Consider the following 21579-nt stretch of genomic DNA (forward strand, 5'->3'; position numbering starts at 1 on the left):
AACCGCGTTGCAGCGTTTCGCGCTAATCGAGACCGTGCTAATCGAGGGATCACTGTATGTTTGTTTTACCAAAACTGAAAAAAACATAGTGAATACAATATTAATATTTTAAAATACATTAAATATTTAATGAGAGCATTGCATATTCTACTATGAAATAAAGTTTTACATGAGACATTCTACATTATGTTGTGCTATGTTATGATATGATATGGCGTTATATTATATTATAATTACATTAAATTACGTTATATGTACACTCCCTTCCTCCCCCCAATTTATATATATTGACCTATTAAAATGCCCTTTTTTTGTAAAACAAAACAAAGTTTGACTCCAAATTTACATCAGTTAATTTGGTCTGCTCAAGAAACTCAAGAATATTATTATTATTATTATTATTATTATTATTATTATTATTATTATTATTATATTTGTTTGTTTTTTTATTTATTAGATTAGATTAGATTAGATTTGTATGCCGCCCCTCTCCGTAGACTCGGGGCGGCTTACAGCAATGATAATATATAATAACAAATCAGAGTCTAAAATAACAATAATAATTTGTGTTGTAAAGAATTTCTAAATGTTAGATTGAGAGAGTGTTTTGAATAGATTTTTTGGAAGATTAGTCTTTGAATAAATCTTTATACTATATTCCTGGGATTGTAGTTTGCCATCTGCTTAGCTTTTCTGTGAATGTTTTTGGAAGCTGATATTAATCAGCATCATTAGAAGGTTTTTTTGGAATGGTGGAATTAAAATTTTTGTTTCTTTTTCAGAAAATACTCATTCAAAAATAAATGTTTAAATTCTTTGGATTCAGACAGTGAAGAAGAACCAATAAAACGTACTGTTGCAAACACGCAGAAACAGTGTGATTTCCAGAGCAGGGAACAGCAGCAAGAGGAGCTTGAGAAAGTAAGAAAAGAACTGGGTAGAAGAATAATGTATGGTGTTCACATAACTTTTTTATGGCAATTAGATAATTAGTAACAAACTTTTGTGTTACCAGCTTTTGCCAATACAAATAAATCAGCCCACATGAGGGAAGGCAGGAAACAGTCAGGTTCTCTTGCACTGTTATACATATGTGACATCCCCTCCTATCCTCTCCTGATCCCCAGCAGTCTATAAGTTGGAGTTGCAGCCAGGTGTAGCACAGCTCTCTTTCCAGACAAGCAATAGCTTTGCAGTAAAACCTGATGGTCCAGTAACCCTCTGCAATAGTGGGAAAAGTCAGGAAAGAGTCAGCTTCCAGCTTGCTGCATATGTATGCAGTATTCCAGAAATCAACCTGCCATCACCCAAAGCCCATTGGCATGCTACCCGTTCACTGCACATATTTTAAATTTGTTTTTGTTGTACTTGCAAACAAATCACACCTACAGACACTGTCTGGAACATAACTCATGAATAAATAGAAGACTACAGTATTGTTTTTAACTTTCAAAAGTAGCCTCTAGTGGCAGCAACTGATATGGCAGGCAAATAAGCATATTCTTAAGAGGAGCTGAGCTGAAATTTTTGATTATTTATCTGTTTAATGTAGCTTATCTTCAGCACTCAAAGGCAGACTTTTCTCTGGTGATGTCAGGACAACACTGTACATCAAAACAGTGTTGAATTACGATTATATGTTCAGAATGTCTATTTCATTTCATTTTTATCTTCATTTTATTGTGGTGATTGGTGTAGTATCCTGAGAGAGAATGAATCCCAGTGAGTTTTGCCTTTTATTTATTTGCAGAGCTCAAAGAAAAGTAGAACAGAAAATCCCAAGTCCCCAGAGTCAGTAAATAGTGGGCCAGAAACAATGAGTGAAGACGAACTTCTAGCAGCTGTCCTAGAGATTAGTAAACATGAAGCATCGGTGTCAAGCCATGATGAAGACAAGCCAACAAATAGTCCTGATACTGGCTTTGAAGATGATGAGATGCAAGAGTTGCCAGATAATATTGAACTTAAGGACACTGATAAACCCAAAGCTACTGCAGAGTCTGGTAAGAGGGGAAGAAAAGGGGTTGTGAGCAACTAAGCTGTTCTCCTCTTCATATTTCTGACTCTCCAGTAGGTTACAAAAGCCATCTGTTGACTTGGTGGCATTATAGAATGGACAGTTTCATTTTGGTTTTTATTCATTTATTGTTATTTTGGAGGTTGAGAATAGTAGGATGGAAATCAAGAGAATTCCAAACTCACTCCCATTCCCACTTTTATTTTAATCCTTTTTTTAAAAGGCTCAAAATCATCCCTCTGAAATTCTATTGGGTGGGCATCTTATTTTAGTGCTTTTAATTTCAGCTCAGTTTTAGAGCTGCAAGGTAGGTATTAAGAGTTGGAATGGAGATGGTCCACCTTCCTGAACTATTATATCTTAATACCATCTTTATTTGGGGAAAGGAAAAAAGCAAGAGCTGTGCTACCAATAGACATTATTTTGAGTCTATTTTTATTATTGTAAAATTATTTGTATTAAATTGCATTTTAAAAAAGATTGAAATATGCTTGGCATATTTCATTATACAATTCATAATTGTCAATAATATTCAACTAAAATTGGAAAATGAAGCAAAACTGTCTTTTTTACTGTAGGGATGCCTTTTAAAAGTCTTTAGTCACAATTTTGAAAGGCAAGAGCAAAAATGGGAGATAAATTTCACATACTGATTTCAATCATATTTTGGTATGTATTTCAGTGCTTAAATTACACAAAATGACTTAATCGGAAAACAGTAAATAAGTACCAAAAGCAATTCTTTCCTCTCTCCACTTATTCCCCCCCCCCCAAAAAAAATGAAATGATCACAAACTAATATGCTCATTTTGTTCTTGAGATCTGAATAGCGTGAAAAAGATTTAGCCCAGGAATAAGGCAGTCTGTTGTCCTGGGGCTGCAGGAAGTTCTCAAGTTCTTTCTTTTTCAGCTGAAAACTGCCAGCATAGTTCTCTTTTTATGAGGAGAGGATGACATTAACATTAATATGAGAACATATATGTGCATACAAAAACTACTCCAACTTCTTGTTCACATGTAGCCACCTTCACACACATCCCTATTAAATGCAGTTACCATTAAAAGGTTATCCATCCTTAATTTATCCAGTTGTAATTCAGTTAGCAGCCCCCCCAACCCCTGCAATAAAATTAAGGCACCATTTTTTTTACCATAGGTTATGCCAACTTGACCAAGGTAACAAAAGATTTTGATGAAAATAAAGAAAACAAAACTCCAGAAGGCACTCAGGGGGATGTTGATTGGCTGCAACAGTATGATATGGAAAGGGAGAGGGAGGAACAAGAACTACAACAAGCTTTGGCTCAGAGTCTCCAAGAACAAGTAAGAACTAGTGCATCTTTTGTGATGATATATGATTCTCATATTTCTAGAGATATAATTCTTTGTAACCTCACTTTATAATATGGCACTGCATGATTTTGTTTCATAATTGCAAACCTAGAAACCTATTTTTATGAACAAGGTTGTTATACAAATCCTTTAGCAAGGATATGTTTCACGGAATTTAATGCATTTTTTTTAAAAAAACACCAACTTTAGCCAATTTGGATTAGGAAGACTATCAAGGTGGATATGTTCTTCTGTAATATTTTTCTTATATAGCATTAGCATTTAGGCTTGTATACTGCTTCACAGTCACCTCTAAGTGGTTTACAAAGTCAGCATATTGCCTCTAACAATTTGGGTCCACATTTTATCCACCTTGGAAGGGTGGAAGGCTGAGTTGACCTTGAGCTGTTGAGACTTGAACTGCTGACAATGGGCAGTCAGCTGAATTAGCTGTATTCTAACCACTGCACCACCATGGTTCTTATATTTTGTTTCTACCTATATTATTTTGTCATTATATTTCAAAAGTTATTCTGATAAATTCCTTAGTGGCCTTTCTCATATTTTTGAAAATATTTTTATTACCAGGAAGGAAGAGATCATAGCTTTTCTTTCTGTGATCTTTCGACAGTTGAAAATATAACTTATAGTAGTCCATTTTGAGTCCATGGTTTCATCTCATTTAATAGTTAGTATTTAAGAATCCATATTTAAATTATTATAGGTATCCATCCCCTGTTGGAATCTCCTTTCTTCTAAATTGTATCTTAGAAAAAATAGTTCCAGAATTAAGAACAATAGTTTTGGGAAAGTTTTGTTTTTATAGTCTCCTTTGACATGATATCCATAATTAAACTATTTTTCATTTTTCTATAAACCTACTCCTTGGATGAGATTTTTGTTAACCTATATCTCAAAGACCCTTGAAACCTGCACAAAACTCCAAAAATATACATAAAAACAATTTAATCACAATCAACAAATATTAATAAGTCCTGTCTCATTCAGCACCTAGGATAGATCATAGTTCTGTCTTATTTTAAGTACAATCTATATGATAATAATACCAATAAGTTATATCATTTATTCCCAGGCTGAGCTCTAATCCCTAGAGGCTGTAATAAAGTAGATTGGATGGGTGGGAAATAGCATGCAACTTAATCGTCAGCAAGACAAAGCTAACACTTAAATTACAGCAGTTTTAAGCATCCTGGGTTCACATGATCGCCATTTGCAGCCTTCCCAACCAGCTTTTGGGAGAGGGAATCAGTGGGACAGGTCAGATAGGTTTAAAGACCCCAGGAAAAAGGTAAATAAAATTGGGTATCATTATGTGATGATTCACTTAACAATCACAGCTTAGTGATGGATGTTCCAGTCCAACTTCCAGTTGAAGCTGTGAGTTGTATTTTACTAGTTTTTAATAGTTTTGTTTTTAATTCATTAGGTTTTATGATCAGATCTTACCAGTTTGTTGCTTCTAGACTTGCAGGGCCGGCGCAACATGTTCATAGTGGTGCGATATATTATCATGTAATATGTATAGAGGATTCTATGTTGTTAGTATGATTTATTGGGTTAGGGTTAGGGATTTTCTTTCTTTCACTTTGAGTTATTGGTATGTATTGATGTTGGGGGATGGAGTGCACAAATGGAGGCTCAGCCAATCTTGTACACATGTTGTGGATTGACAATAAAGGTTGAATTGAATTCTAAATTACAAGAGACCTAAAATCAAAAGAGTAGGCAGAATAGAAATGTTTGTAAAAAATAGTATCAACAATCACAACGGAGAACAGTTAATAACTAAGGAGAGATCAATTGTAGGATGAAGTGTGTATGAGAAAAAAACAATGCCTCACTTTTTATTGGAAAGAAAGATGGGAATGAATATATGAAATGTGCTTTTTCAGGCATAGTTGCATAGTTTCATAGTTTGGAAGGTTTCACTTGTGCACTGGGTAGCTGTCTGTCAGTATGGTAAAAAACAACAACAGCAGAGTGTAGCCCTTCTATGATATCCTTCATGTCATTACTAGTTTCTTAAAATATTTCTTATACTGTATGTACTTTTATAAATATTTACAAATGCATAAAGAAGCAAAATGGACACGGGAGCATATGTGAATAGGTTAAGAAAGAAGAAAAACTTTAAAATGTGTTTGGCCATTTATTGTTAGCAGCGAGAGGATGGGTACCTAAATCTACAGAAGTGATGTACCTGCAAGCCTTTGATATTCTAGGTTTTCCCCCCTAAATGAAGGCAATTTCTCCTAATACTGTTCATTCAAGAACATATGGTGTACCTAGCTAGATTTGAGTACACCATAATGCTGCTACATGGAGAGAGAGAAAATTGTTCTTGGACTTTGTTGGGAAGTAGTTCACATTCTTGCTGAGAGCATGTGGTGAGATTAGGGACTTGCTGCATTGCGTACTAACCTCGTGCAGTATTGGTTGGAAAAATAGAGCAATTATAAAAACAGGAAGTGTCTCAGAGAACTAAGCTTCAATCTCTACCCCAGCAGGAGGCGCGGGAGCAGAAAGAGGATGATGATCTGAAACGTGCCACTGAATTAAGTCTACAAGGTGAGATACACAACAGAAAGACAGACATCTTTTAAAAGTATAATTTAATTGTTCAGAGTAAGGGTGAAATTTGCTTTTGCAATACAAGTAAACTCTAGTGATTGTCTCTGAGTACACAGCATATAGCCATTCCTCTGCTTGAAAAGTAGACATAGGTGGACGCACAGAATCCCCAAATATTCCCAGAATATCACCATTTTTATTTTAAAAGATCAAATTGTTCTCTTTTTTGAAGCTAATGGTAAATACAACTTCAGTGGTATGTAATATATGTCCATGAATCCACATAAAACTGAATAGGAAAAAGTATTGGTTGGCATCAAATGTTGTATAAGGAAATGACAAACAAAAATAGTTAACGTTTTAGCCATTGGGATGAAGTGGATATGGTGCCACAGCCCTGTAAACAAGCAAAATATAGACTCCTAGCAGTTTTCAGGGGCTTCTCCAATCTGCTTTATTTCTCTAACCACAATTTGATTATGTCTTACCATGCTCAAATCTATTTCATAAATCCTAAGCAAGAGAAAAGCAAGCAAGTCTGCCTGGAATTCCTAATTTGTGAAAAATGAGAACAAGAGGTTTCTACTGAAAAGGTTTATTAGTTTCGATAAACTAGATTTAATTTCCTGGTAGTCTTCTCAGATTAGATATTCTTTAAAGCAATTATAAAAACTAGCAAGAGTTATGTATTTTAGTTCAGCCATGTTTCCAAAGTAGGGCTAGGTATATAGCAGTGGGAGATGAGCGGTAATTTTTTCAAAATATTTTTATGCATTTTGCTATGATAATTCACTGAAACTCTTTTAAGCTAAGGTGTTGTATAAGGGTTTAGTATGAATTTTCTGTTTCTTGCAGTAATACATCTTTTTTTCCCCATGGATGCAAATCAGTTTATGTGTAACTTTGGTGGCATCTTAATTTTTAAGTTAGTGCAAAAACATTTAAAAACTGCATTTTTGGGAAGAAAGTTTTCCCCTCATAAACTGATCTGTTTGCATTCTAAAAATCTTAACTTTGTACCTGTTGAATATTTAATGCTTGCTGTGGCTCTGAAGATTTAACATAGTAGATTATTTCCTTTAATAAAGAGAGGTTAACTATTTTGCATTTCTAGTGAGACAGTGTATCATGCACTGGAATGTAAAGTTTTGTCATCTCTGTTTTATGCACAATATCAGGAATCTTATGCAGTATCCTTTTCATGCTGTTTAGAGTTTAACAGTTCTCTCCTGGATAGTCTTGGCTCTGATGATGACTCTGGGAATGAGGATTTTCTAGACATGGAGTACTCTGAAGCAGAAGCTGAGGAACTGAAAAGAAATGCTGAGGTGATGATCTTGGAAACCAAGGGAGAAAACACTAGCATGTTTAACGGGTGGTAAATGCTTAAGCAAGGTTTTGTGGCTTGAATAGTTCAGTGTGCATAATAGGGCACACTGGATCATCTTTATTAAGCTTTCTCAATGATGACCAGCAGTGAGCAACAGTGAATTGTTGATGTCGGCCCTTGGAAATGCAGTTTCAAATCCCTGCTTCAGGGTAAACAAAAAACAATTTACCATATTTTTCAGTGTGTAAGACACCCACCCACTCAAGTGGGTGGAAATGTCTGTGCGTTTGCCGAACCTTGACCATCTGCCGGCCCCCACCCTTCAGCCTCTGTCTCCCAGCAATTTGCCTCCTTGTAGCAAAGAGCCTTGTTAGCTTCAACACAGCCTGATTTAGCAGAAGCAGGTGATTGGGTTGGATGAACTGTTGTAAATCAACGATTGCCTGTATTTAACTGATTTTTTTAAAAAAAAACATCCCCCCCCCCCCAAATAAAGCCTAGTTTGAGTTAACTGCAGATTTGAAATGAATTATTCTACCATGTTTCCCCCCAAATAAGACAGGGTCTTATTTTCTTTAGACCCTTGAAATATGGCCTTGGCCTTATTGTTGGGGGCTGGAGCTTATTGTTTTGGGGGTGCAGCAGGTGATGACCATTGGCTGTATGTCCCAATGCCACTGACTCCCTCCCTGTTCTTGGCGACAGCTAAGCAGCTGGCCCGCCACTACCACCTTATGGAGCAGGACTCTACAAGGCTTGTTGTGCCGTTGCATGCAAGAACTGCAGGGCTGCCACGAGTTTCATCATACCGGCACAGCTGGCATTCTGCCACTCAGGGCTGTGCCGGTATGCAGCAGTGTAGTGCTGCTGTTCGTGCATGCAGTGGCACAACAAGCCTTGCACAGCCCTGCTCCACGAGGCAACAGCAGTAGCACGACGAGTCTCACAGAGACTCGTTTCTGACAGGTGGGTCATATTGGGCCGCTAAATGCACATCCTACCTGACACTTGTAGCTCTGTGTCCAGGAAGCCCATTGTAAAAGAAAACTCGCGAGAAGTTTTCTTTTAAAATAAAATTTCTCGAACTCGTGAGAAGTTTTCTTTTACAATGGGCTTCCCTGGACACAATGCTGAAGAAGGCAACAGAATTACGAATTCCAGGTAAGATGCGTTTTTCACAAGGGGGGGGGCAATTTGGGTGTGACAGGGGGGGGGGCTGGGACTTGTAGCTTTGTTGCATTCCTCAGAGAGAGAGAGAGAGAGAGTGCAAGTGAGTGGAGGTGCGTGCACACCGGAACTGGCTTGGCTCTTTGGGTTCTGCCTCTGGCGGTGTTTTGGAATGCGCTCCTGCCTGCAAGGAAGCAGAGAGTCAGGGATCGAGGCTCAGCTCCTTTTCCTCATAGACAGGAGCACATTTCAAAACACCACTGGAGGCAGAGCCTAGAGGAGCCGAGACCGTCCCACGGGCTGTGCGTGCACCCGCCTCTCAGAGCTTCCTTCCTTCCTTCCTTTTGTTTTTGTCTCTGTCTCTCTGTCTCTGTCTCTCCCAGCCAAAAGAGTGCTTCTGCAAAAAGAGCAGTTCCCCAACCTGTTCCCCCTTTTCCCTGGAAAGTAGGGGGGGGGTATTTTGAGGGGGTGCTTATTTCAGTTCATGCGCTGAAAAGCCTGATTGGCCTTATTATGGAGACATGTATTATTTTCGGGGAAACCCAATAATATTTGATCCAGTGTGTCCTAGGTTTGCTATAAGATTTCTTATAAAGTTAAATGATATATCCATAAGCAAACCAAAGTTAATAGTATAATTATTTCACAGACTGGAGAACTTCCTAATTCATATCGTCTCATTAGTATCGTAAGTCACATTGGAGATAGATCCTCCTCAGGTAAGAAAAAGGCTGTGTTTTTAATCCTTCTTATTGTTTTTCAATGTTGTGTTTTGTAGGCCTTTTCAGGTAATTCAAGATGAAGAAAGAAATGCAATAAAAATAGTTAATTTTGTATGCTTGATTTTAATCCATCAGTCCATCTATCTGTCTGTGCATTCATCGTATTTATATGTCTGCCAAAACATGACTCTGAGCAACTTAAATAAATACTATAAAACTATTAAAAAAACAACCAACAGTTAGCGAATAGAATAGAATAGAAATAACAGAGTTGGACAGGACCTTGGAGGTCTTCTAGTCCAACCCTCTGCTTAGGCAGGAAACCCTACATCACTTCAGACAAATGGTTATCCAACATCTTAAAAACTTCCAGTGGTGGAGCATTCACAACTTCCTGAGGCAAGCTGTTCCACTGATTAATTGTTCTAACTGTCAGGGAATTTCTGTTTAGTTGTAAGCTGCTTCTCTCTTTGATTAGTTTCTACCCATTGCTTCTTGTCCTATCCTCAGGTGCTTTGGAGAATAGCTTGACTCCCTCTTCTTTGGGGCAGATGTTTATATTATTATTAAAAACAGTTTCTATACATGTTTTACAAAGTGAGTGGTGCCATTAAACAATTTGTTATTTACTCATCAATAAATCTGGCATATAAAATATGTTGAAGCGCAGTAAAAATGAGTCACATTCAAATTATAAAAGCATATTTTTCTGCAGAGAGTGTCATTTATTGGATAGTTTAGCCTGTATAGTTCTGTGTGAAAGATATCAGAAGCCCAAACATAAGTGGCCTGCCTTCTTTGCTGTAGCACCTTCCCTGTGAAATATTCTCCCTATAGCGATTAGGATGTCTGGTCTTTTGTAAGGCCCTAAGGACTTGGAGCCCCAAGTGTGTGAAGGCCCCACCCTTTGCTGTACTAGTGACTGTACTAGTGATATTTTCCTCAGCTATTGTGTATTTCAATTTTTTATATTTGTAACAAGAATTTTTGAAAAAAAACTTTGAAACAGTTTGACTCTCAAACTTATTTATTCAGATGGACAACACATGAATTGAATTGAATGAATGAATGAATGAATGAATGAATAAAGAAATCTTTTTGTCTGTTTCATTATTTTTAAGGTCACTATATTAGTGATGTATATGATATTCGCAAGCAAGCATGGTTCACATACAATGACCTGGCAGTATCAAGAACTCAAGAAGCCTCTGTCCAGAGTGATAGAGACCGGAGTGGCTATATCTTCTTCTATATGCACATGTAAATATTATTTATATTATTTACTGTTTGCATGTTTTATTTCATTTCCAGACTGATGAAAAGATGAAAAATACTCTTCTCCCACCCACCCCAGATCCCATTTCCTAGTTCTTGCATGTTTTTTCAGTATGAAAATTGTAGGAAACTGAATTTTACAGCTGTTGCAGGGAGGATATTGTGATAACATAGCCTTCTACCATATATATGTGTAAATAACTGAATAGACATGGTGAAAGAAGATATTACTGAAACCTTGGAGAGGGGCGGCATACAAGTCTAATAAATTATTATAAATTATTATTATTATTATTATTATTATTATTATTATTATTATTACACTGTATAATTATGAGTTTTATTCAGATTTCCAGCTTATGCGTCTTGTGGAAAAATATTAGAATGAAGACCAGTTAACAAGAAATAGTTCTTAAAACAAGAGATTTATTCTTTGAACGCTTGAACGCTTTAGGGACTGGAGAGCTACTAGGCTTGAGAAGAGCCTCCAACTGGGATTAGTCAAGCGTGGGCAGAAGTTATAAAAATGGAAGGGAATTGTAATTTGGAGCCACCACACAAAATGGTGTATTGCAGTCATGGCATTTAGCATTGATTCTTTAAGAATTCACCCCAAGCCTGACCAGCTAGACTTTAAGTCATGAGATAAAAGTTTGGGTGTGTAACAGAGAAAGAGATAAACAAAGGATTTAAGTTTTTAAATCAGAAAACAATTTTTTCAAATATCCTTATGAGCGTCTCTATGAACATATAAGCAGCTACATTATACTGTATTGTGTAGAATCTCTATTTCTTCTTTTAAAACATTTATTTTAAGTGCCATCTTGGGTACGCCGTATGCCTTGGCTGCTCTCTGTAGATTCTCTTTGGTTTCTAATGTGTTCTGTTCTCTAGGGATATATTGGATGAATTGCTTGAAACGGAAAAGAACCTGCAACTGCCTGGCACGGAAGTGGGGAAGCCAGTCTGAAGAATGGCCCTTTACCTGAGCACAAAGAGTTAAGAACTTTTGCCTAATGCACAGGAGACACAAACCCAGGAACTCTGGGATAGTTGAAAGACAAGCTGCTTCAGATATGAAAGGGCCATTCCACCCCTTTCTTTGAATTTCAGCAGTCAATCTTCTGTTATCCACATTTTTAAAAATTGTTTTGGTTTTAGTTTTGTTCTCTGTTCAGCTACACAAATATTTTTACCTGCAGTGGAGACAATCAAGCTAGACAATTGAAAAACTTCTTCCAAAACTTTTAAAAGCATAGTATGAGAGAAGACTATAAGATCACCTATTATTAACAGATGGAGAAGATCTTACACATAGGTTGACTTTCTTTCTATGGAAGAGAAGAGGAGGGGAAAAAAGCATAAGCTTACTAAGCCTTGGAAAGTGCAGGTGGCTGATTGGTTAAATGGAAGGATCTGTCTTTTGCTAAAACAAATGGACTTAAACACCTATGCTTTGTAACACTCCAGAATCCTCCATTTTTATCATTTCAAATAATATATACATATATGTATATTTTAATTTTTTGAAGTTTTTATTCGTTTTGAAGGCATTAGTTTCCAAGTACTGTCATTTGCAGAACAGTTCCCTCTCCCCTTGAGTGTGCATGGATTTGTATATATCTTGCTATATTTCTTGTGTTTCATGGCAGAGCTGCGCTCATTGGGTGGTTATCGGCAGCCCCATTTCTGAACTGATGCTAATCAGTAAATGAAACTGAAATAGTTCAATTCTGCACTGGCATCCAGAACTATATTGCGCTTGAAAGTGGGCAAGTAATATGGTAACAGGAACATGGAAATATAACAGTTTCTTCTTGTGCGGTTGGAAAAAACAAACCTCTTAAATGATTAGCATTTGCAAGATTTTTCAGAGCAGCAGTAGAAGAATTTAGACACTTAAAAGTGTTTGAATAACTTGCTTATATTGGCAAAAAGTATATAGAAATTATTTGTGCCCAACCCTCATTTTAGTGCTGGAAGTTAATAACTTGTCCCATTTTTCCACTTTCATAGCAATTAAATTGCTAATAATTGAGATGCTCCTTGATTTGCTTCATAGTAAAAAATGTTTTCTTTGAGAAAGATACATTTTATCCCTACTTGTCGGGGATTTTTCTGTTTTTTACTATTAGAACCTTCTGAAACTACGCTTTGAGAATAGACACGAGTCACATAGACAATAGAATTATTTGTTGCTGCAAGGTTTAAGATTATTAATAATTGCAGGCAGTATTGCAGAATTCTAAATACATAAATATAGAAGATATCAACAGAGTAAATGTTATCTGATGCAAAAGACAAAGTTCTCAAAAACTACACTGCACCAAAGCATAATATGCTAACTTCTGTCGTAATTTTGTACTGTTCACAAAGGTATTTCAGTGTGTTTTTAACAAAGAATAAAGGGATTTTCTTTGTAAAGAAGAGTATCTCAGCATGTGATAGTCTTGATTCTAGAGTAAGGCTAGCTGTCTATTAATGAAAAAAATCTTTCAGAACTTTGGCAGAATCTGAGCTGTTATCAATACAATTCGGGAAATTGGAGGATTTGTATACCACTGATAGCTAAACTTCCATTCAAGTGAATGTTACTAAGTCAAATTGGTCTTTTCCCTGCCCCCGCCCAACTCCAGCTACATCCTAGATTTCCTTATGAATGGAATGTAAAATGGTGGCATTTTTCTTCAGTGTTGCTTGTGGTCCCTCTGGAGAGTTGAGGCCTTTAAATATAAGAGGAGGTGGCAAACTCAGGTTCAGGAGAAAAATAAAATAAAATCTCCCATTCTCCCCTCTGACAGAAGGTGGTATTAGTTTTCATTTCCTGCTCTAAATGGAAGGGTCTTATACAACCCATTATAATTACGAAGTTAAGTTTTTGGTTCCATACTTAACAGTGAAGCCAAATTAAGTAATATATATGCAGTTTATAATTTATCTTCTGTAATAAAATGCAGAATTGCCCCTAGTGTATAAAGACTGATTTGCTTCATCTAAATCTAAAAAGTATGTAGCCTGAGATAAATTTATGTACCTTTGGTAGAAAATACTTCTCATTCAGTAAGAAGTGGTGACTGCTATGAAGATCCTGTCTGGTTTGCATTTTACAAATCAGATCAAATTCTGCCAGTGCAATGAATTTGTGATGCAGTTCATCTATTTTTTTAAATATAAGTTTTAACATTTAACTCTGAAACTACCGACCGTACTGGATTATATTTAAACCCTCATTAAATGTTTTATCATATTTCCTTTTGATAAATTATACCAGCAGCCTGGAAAATCTCTTGGAAACCTGAACTGCAGCTGCTGGTATTTTAAAAAAAATGTTTGCTTAAAAAAACAACTGGATTTAGTTATACTATGTTTCTGGAACACCATGATATGACACACCTATAGATATCTTAATTCTATGATTACTGATTTTAGATTTTGAAATGAGGCCCATCTTTAAACCATTGGTTTATTCAGTAGTGGATGAACATCAGCATAATTTAAATTCTTCTCTTTCTTCTTATATCTGTCAAATCTTTTTCTGCACTTATTTTTTATATGAGAAGTAGCCATAACATGTTTGCACTAAATAACTAAATTCTTCTGAAAAGAAAAAAAACAACACTTGTACATACGTGACAATTAAAAGGTAGCTCAGGTAGCTTACTTAAAAAAAAACCCTTTAGAATCACTAAGCATTTATGCCTCTACTGTTCTAATGAAATGCAAAAGTCTGCAATTATAGAATATTAGGCAGCATTACTTCTGTTTGGATGAAGCCTAATATTCATATCTGTGACAAGGTACAAAAGTTTCAGGGACATTTCTCTATTCTGAGCTACCCTTTCACTTCCAGAGAACTTGACGGCATTCGAGGATAACTCTGTACATTATGGGTCTCTGTTACTAGATGTGCTAAGAGGAAGCCGCTTACCTTGCAACTAAGTAAAAGTTAATGTAATTATTTTAAGATTTCATGAATTAATATTTCACCATGAAGTGAATATACTGGGAATAAGATTGCCATGTGTTTCTGAAAAAGAACAGGGTGCTTTTTAAAACTAACCCAAAACAGAGAATAGCCCACAAATGGAAATCAAAGAAAGTTCTTAAGTTTGCTGTTGACCTGCAGCAGTAACCTACTCTTTTGCTTTTACTTTAAGAAGTTACTTTGTTAAATCTTGGTGGAAGAGAGTAAATAAAAATGACAAGGTTACCCTAGCAGGTGCATTGAAAAGATTGCTTTGATTGTATGTTGGAAATAGCTTTGTATCCCTTGACATAATGTGGAGCAGCACCTTTCTGTGTTTTAGCAGACCTGTTCTTCTATCCCTCACAATTCCTTTTTTCTTTCTTTTTAAACAATGTGTAGATCAATTTCTGAGAAATTAAACGCTCTTTATTAATGCCGAATCTGATGTTTCTTTCCAGAGCAATGCAGTGCCTTACTACTTTTCTATTGTCCTTACTGCCATTTGATTGCTGTTTTTCCTCCACAAATTGGCGCTACAAAAATCATTGATTTTGCTTAGATATTTCACATTTTTGATTAATTTAAAATTTATTCTTCTTTGTTTTAAAAGTGCATAACTGTTGGAGAAGATATTGCTGTATATTTAAAAAGATACTAAAATTCTTTATGGAAGTGTCCATTAGCAGTTGGGGGTCCTTTATATTCAGTAGCTGTCATTCTCTAAAGGTAAAATTACTATTGTAAGCTGCAAAATATCAATACTGTTTGCTTTGTCTTTGAGGAGAGTCTATTTCTGCAAAATTTACTAGGTATAGTATTTCAACAATTTTAACTTTGAGTCTATTTCTGCAAAATTTACTAGGTATAGTGTTTCAACAATTTTAACTTTGAATTATATTTGCAATGGCCTAGTGATAGAATGGCCCAATTCTGTATGCTGCTGTGAGAACTTGCTGTTTACAAACAAGGATCACTTATCATTTTTCAGGAAGATTTATTTGTACTGGAATACATTTCATAAGAGAACAGTAGTTCCATCTGGGATGCCTTCTGTTTTACGGGACACCTCAAGGACTATTTTGGAGGCATCTTCGTTGGCAGTTGAAAACTCTTGACTATAACCATGTAGACAGCTATGATCATAGATAAGAGCAAATTAAGGCAGACTTGGAGGGCAATACTCTTAGATCTGTTACATTTACTTCTATTGACAAAGCGTTTTTAAGCAGCATAAATTAGTAGCTTTTAAGTCATTTCTGGCCAGGTTGCAAGATTGCAATGTCCTTGTTTGAAAAATTTTGACCCAAATGTTCTTTAAATTCCAAGTAGGAAAAAAAATTTCAGGGGCAGTTGATCAGAAAAGTTGGTTTGCTCAGGGAGTCTCCCCAGACTGGTCAAAATAATTGAGACTCATTGGAGTATGAGAAAGAGAGGCAGTGGAGAGATCGAGTGAGCAAGAGTGCTACATCATGTGCAAAAGGGAGATGAACAAGAGCAATTGTGGGTGGGTGGAGGATTGGCACACCTGTCCTGTGGTGCAAATAGGGGTTCCCTATAAAAAAGGGGGAGTTGGAAAATTGTCACCCAACAAAGTCAGGTTCTGATAAATAGTATGGGTGTCATTCAAAACCCAGCCAAAACTCCTTTTTAGAAAAATTGTGGGTTTGGGTTTTTTTGTTTTTTGCCTTCTACTAGGCAGGAAATCCACCAATTGCTTCCACAATAAAGTTCTTGGGGCAGTCCCATTTGCCAAGTTTGTCACTAAGTCAGATTGTAACTTGGCTATGGGGAAAGAGTAAATGATTTTAACATAGTTTTGGACAGGTTCATAACTGGAGGAAAGTATGTTAAAGCAGCTGTTCTGGCTCTGCACTATATATATATTTAAAGGAAGCCCTTTTGTCTTTGCAAAGCTAAGTGGTAGAAAATTCTGAATGCTTCTGTTACCAAACTTTTATCAAAAATGACATGAGGGTCTGCAAATGGCTGGAAAATAATGACAGGCGTATTTCCATTTAGAAAAGTCCCTTTTGCTTCTTCAGAGACATTTGTTTCCATGAAGGCAGTGCAGCAAAATCCCGTTGGGACATTCCAAAGATCTGAAAAAAATCTTCCTCTGACAAGTATTGCTGTGGAACAGAAGAAAAGTACATATGTGATAAACGGCAGCTAGACTTATAAACAGCAAGAAAATGAAGTAGATTTTTAAATATAGGGTCCCCCCTCTCCCCGAGTGACAATGGAAGCAACATATCTATTGTATGGTTTTGCATAGTTCTTTGTAAGCTGCACTTACCAAATTTGTGTTTCCAGGAATTATTAAAATCACTGCAAGGATAAAATGTTTACATGTACACCAAACTAAAATGAAATATGATCAGTTGGCCTGTATTCCCTTTTTTTAAAAAATTATGTTTTATTTCTATTTATTTTTCACATTTCTGAACCACCTATCTCAAAGAGAGACTCTGAGTGGTGTACAATAAAATGTCAACATCTGTTTTAAACGTACAGGTAATCCTTGACTTTACAACAGTTCATTTAGTGACCGTTCAAAATTATGACACTGAAAAAAGTGTCATAATCAATTTTTTTTGGTGGAGAAAAGGCATGGCCAATGTCCCTGTGATATGGATTTCCTCCACGTTCTGTGGGAAATCTCAAATCTCAGCTGTTTGGAGACCTGGAACCAATCAGTAGCAGGTCACATCCTGTGTGTGGAAAAGAGAGGCACTGTCGGGAGTCGGCACCCAGGTGTGTGTGCTTGCAAACCCCCCAAGGAATTAGCACTAGCCTCTCAGCCAACTGCTGAGGAAGAGGACTGTGTCATCATTAACCTGGACAGTCAGAAACGGACTGATAAAAGGAGAGATTGTGGATTGCCTGGGTGACAAGATCTAACCATTTTTGCTGGAGTAAGGGGGATAAGTACTGAAGCTGGTGAGTGTTTGGCCTATTTAAATATCAAAAGGAATTCCAAGCTGGAAAAAAAAGAGATTTTAAAGTGGATTGGGTGACTATCCAGCAACGACAGAGAGACTTAAAGGAATAAGCTCAAAAGCCCAATCTTGAGATTTGTATAAATAGATTTGATGGGCGTTAAAGAGTGAAAAAGAAAAGAATAAGAATTAGAAGAAAACACTTTATAATGTACAAGTGGATTTAAAATACTGTATGGAATTTCTCATTAAATAAGAAAAAAGGGGAAAAGGCAAAGAGAAGTTTTAGGAAGCGACATTGTCATCTGCTGGTTAAAAGAAATATTGCAACAGACTGTGGAAAGTAATATGTTGACAGCTGGACTCTCCTTGCTTGAGAGATACCTAGAAATCTGAAAAAAGCTTCAAAGCATCCCATGTCTTGCTATTCTGCTTGATGGTGTATTGTTTTGGTGAAAGAAGAGGACTTTGCATTGGAAATACAAAGGAACTAGATAGATTTTAAAATACTCTATTGTCACCTGGAGAATATGGAGATGGGTATCTATAAAGAACTGAAAGAGATGTTAAAACATTTTTATGAAGAGATAAAAAACTCTTCTAGAATCCAGGGGTGAAAAGAAAGTAGATTATACAGACTATATATAATGATGGGAAAAGATGAAGAAAAAGAAAACCAAGAAGGCTGTACAGATTAAAAGGAAAAAGAAGAGGAAGAACAGACTGGTAACGTTGGGATTTATAGTGATAAGAAAAGGGAAAGGAATTGAAAATGATGGACAAGCTATGATTACACTGGGATTTACAGTGACAAGAAAAAATGAAAAGAGAATTGAAAATATTAAACAAACTGATGATTATATTGGGATTCACAGTGATGTGAAAAGAGCAAGGGGGGAGAATTGGTACCAGAGGAAGCAATTTAAGAGAGGTGATAGGGAGAAGAGATTAGGAGGAATTAAGAAGAGATTTGTGCAAATAGTTTATATAAAAGGAAGGAAAAAAATCTGGAAGAAGAGGAATTATTGATATAGCAATAACAAAGAAAAGGTAAAAGTCAAATAAAGAGGTGGGAAAGAGAAAATTTGTAAGAAATGGAATTTGTGGGAGATTAAAAGAACATGGATGATTGATGAGTGATAAGATTTTTCTTTTCCCTCCTAAAATTAGAATAATAACATCTCTTAACATAATAATTATATTGTAAAAAGTTAATAAATTTACATTAGGGAAAAATTGCTGTTTCTTACAAACTTTTCTACTTAAGAACCTGGTCACCGAACAAATTAAGTTTGTAAGTCATTGTATCTGTTTACCATATATTGGAAAAATATATGTGTGTAACATGTTGATATTGTGATAAATGTATGGGTGTAAAGTTGGTGGGGGAAAAAAAGATAAAATGTTTGCACGTACACCAAACTAAAGGGAGAATATTCTAGTTGGCCTATATTCCTTTTTGTTTTATGTATTATTCCTATTTACACCTATCTCAAAGAGGGACTCTGAGAGGTGTACAATAAAATGTCAACATCGGTTTAAAAAGTATACGTAATCCTTAACTTTACAATAATTCATTTAACGACCATTCAAACATAGAAACATAGAAGTCTGACGGCAGAAAAAGACCTCATGGTCCATCTAGTCTGCCCTTATACTATTTTCTGTATTTTATCTTAGGATGGATATATGTTTATCCCAGGCATGTTTAAATTCAGTTACTGTGGATTTATCTACCACGTCTGCTGGAAGTTTGTTCCAAGGATCTACTACTCTTTCAGTAAAATAATATTTTCTCATGTTGCTTTTGATCTTTCCCCCAACTAACTTCAGATTGTGTCCCCCAACTAACTTCCGATTGTGTTCAAAGTTATGATGACACTGAAAAATGACATGACCATTTTTCACACTGATGACCATTGCACCATCCATGTGGTCATGTGATCAAAATTTGGAGGCTTGGCGGCTGATTCATATTTATGACGATTGCAACGTCCCAGGGTCATGTGATTATCCTTTGCGACCTCCTGACAAGCAAAGCCAATGGAAGGAAGCAAGGCTTATTAAACAACGGTGGCAAGGAAGGTTATAAAATGGGGCTGAATTCACTTAATTGTCCCACTTAGCAACAGAAGTTTTGGGCTCAATTGTGGTCATACCTCGAGGACTACCTGTCTGAAACCCAAAACGTTCAAGTTAAAAATTTAAAGCTAAACATTTGAGAAGGAGGCAAGAATACAGTAATGCTTTTGACTCCAGACCAGATTAAAGAAAGTCCCCAACTTTGTAACAAGCAACTGTTTGTTCATCCTGGATTTTCAGCAAATATCATCAACCACTCTTGAAATACCCTCACTGTCCCCATGGAAACTCTTGACTGTAGCCCCTTGATCTCTCACCTCCTTCCGGCCTGGATCTATGTCCTTGGGAAGATCTTCTCCAGCTACATTCACCAATTTCTCCAAGGGATATGTAGAGAATGATGACATCTTGCCAAAAGTTGTCTTGGCAGTAAAAATTTCTTTTCCTTCCAAGATTTCCTGAAATAGAAAAAGGGGAAGCCCCCAATGTTATTCCCATATCCATTTTGTCCTTGTTTAAATTTAAAAGGAGTTGCAGGCTGGGCTTTTCTAAGCTGATTCTCTCTGAGACTGTACATAGGAAGGATTGTATAGTTGAAAAAGGACACTGCAGTGCAAATGACCAATGAATATGCTGTGGTTGAGGAACTTCTTGTGAGTGTCATTTAGAGCAGTGTTTCCCAACCTTGGCAACTTGAAGATATCTGGACTTCAACTCCCAGAATTCCCCAGCCAGCATTTGCTGGCTGGGGAATTCTGGGAGTTGAAGTCCAGATATCTTCAAACTGTCAAGGTTGGGAAACTGATATTAGAGTATCATTTTAAAAAAAAACACATGACAAGGTAAAAAAGAGTGGCAGCAGCATGGAGTCACTATGTAAATAATGAGATCAAGAAGATGAAATACATGAATTAACAGGCCCTGATGCATTACAAGTTGAATGAAAAAAAATCATTGCTGTGACCTTTCAGAGTTTTTTTGTAGATCACTGGGGAACAATTTGTAACACAATTTCTGTTGAGTTTCATTTTTGAGCTTTTTTTATAGTTAACTAGGCATGCTGGTTTCAAAACTAGTTAGTTTTCTTCTACCATATCAAATATATATATAATGGAGTTAATTAGGTAACATGATCATCAAATCGCATTTTTACATAGCCAATTTGCTAACTTTTTTCTGACTAATATATGAGATTGGTATGATTGTGTAGTAATGATTGTTTTTTTAATATTTATGGGTTTTAAATTGCTTTTAACTTATATTGGATTTGTACTTTGTATATTGTATTGCTGTTGTTGTGAGCCGCCCCGAGTCTTCGGAGAGGGGCGGCATACAAATCTAATAAAACTTAAATTTAAACTTCCCAGAAAATCTTGGTGCAGTCGGTGATGAGAAGGGTGAGCAATTCCACCAAGATTTTAAGGTCACGGAGGCACGGTGTCAAGGTAGATGGAATGTACATATGATGGCTGACTTGTTGAAGCATCAGGCAAGAATGTCCACAGATTAAACACTCCAGAAAAAGCTATAAGCAACCTTAATATGTATAACTACCGTTCGATTAAAAAAACAACTTTGTATGAACACAATTTAACTTGCAGTAACTATTACAGTCTTTATATGAATAAAATTATTCTTTGTAAACAGTATACTTAGTAAGTATACTTTACTTTCTTTATATGCACAATTTGTATGACTTTTGAAGGTATCCTGTAAGCTTAAAACTGGTTATTTTTGGATCCAGATGCCAAAAGTTAGTTGAAAACAAGTCACAGATTTAAGACAACGAAATTGCTGTTCCTCAGTGGCCTAGGCCATGGAACATGGAGTAGGACTCCTTAACAAATTATAATTATTCTGTGCCTGAATCTTGTTTGGAATTTCTTTTACAGGTTTCCTTATTTAGTAATTGCCTTTTTTAGTGACTGCAATTACGATGGTGATGAAAAAGTAACTTTATGATCAGTTCCCGTGCTTATGATGACCACCTCAAGTCTGTAAAGCGAAGCAAAATGGAAGTTAGAGCATAAGCACAGTTGCAGTTTCACTTAGTGACCACTTCATTTAACAACCAAGGTGCCCAGTTCTAATTGTGACTAAATGACAATCATCAATGTTCATGAAAAAACTATTTTAAATTGAAGAATAAATCTCCT

At 36.1% G+C, this 21579-nt stretch overlaps 2 protein-coding genes across 6 annotated transcripts in view; one reads left to right on the forward strand and one right to left on the reverse strand.

The window, feature by feature from the left end:
- USP37 (ubiquitin specific peptidase 37) overlaps nt 1–14842 on the forward strand; it is a 52538-nt gene extending 37696 nt beyond the window's left edge. For 2 of the 4 annotated variants that reach the window (XM_070729348.1, XM_070729358.1), the window contains exons 17-24: nt 783–921; nt 1751–2003; nt 3174–3340; nt 5875–5938; nt 7154–7269; nt 9088–9157; nt 10282–10420; nt 11330–14842. In XM_070729348.1, the coding sequence (XP_070585449.1) occupies nt 783–921; nt 1751–2003; nt 3174–3340; nt 5875–5938; nt 7154–7269; nt 9088–9157; nt 10282–10420; nt 11330–11405 (1024 nt within the window). In that variant the 3' untranslated portion in view covers nt 11406–14842. The remainder of the gene's footprint in view (nt 1–782; nt 922–1750; nt 2004–3173; nt 3341–5874; nt 5939–7153; nt 7270–9087; nt 9158–10281; nt 10421–11329) is intronic. The other 2 variants (XM_070729365.1, XM_070729373.1) reach the window with 1 other exon arrangement.
- A 534-nt stretch (nt 14843–15376) lies between these two features.
- The window catches only part of VIL1 (villin 1), a 66803-nt gene continuing 60600 nt past the window's right edge, over nt 15377–21579 (reverse strand). For both annotated transcript variants that reach the window (XM_070729388.1, XM_070729396.1), the window contains 2 exons: nt 19741–19881; nt 15377–16531 (listed from right to left, as the gene is read on the reverse strand). In XM_070729388.1, coding sequence (XP_070585489.1) covers nt 16418–16531; nt 19741–19881 — 255 coding nt within the window. In that variant the 3' untranslated portion in view covers nt 15377–16417. The remainder of the gene's footprint in view (nt 16532–19740; nt 19882–21579) is intronic.

This window comes from Erythrolamprus reginae, chromosome 1 (genome assembly GCF_031021105.1).
Source record: "Erythrolamprus reginae isolate rEryReg1 chromosome 1, rEryReg1.hap1, whole genome shotgun sequence".
In the NCBI taxonomy this organism is placed as follows: Eukaryota; Metazoa; Chordata; class Lepidosauria; order Squamata; family Dipsadidae; genus Erythrolamprus; species Erythrolamprus reginae.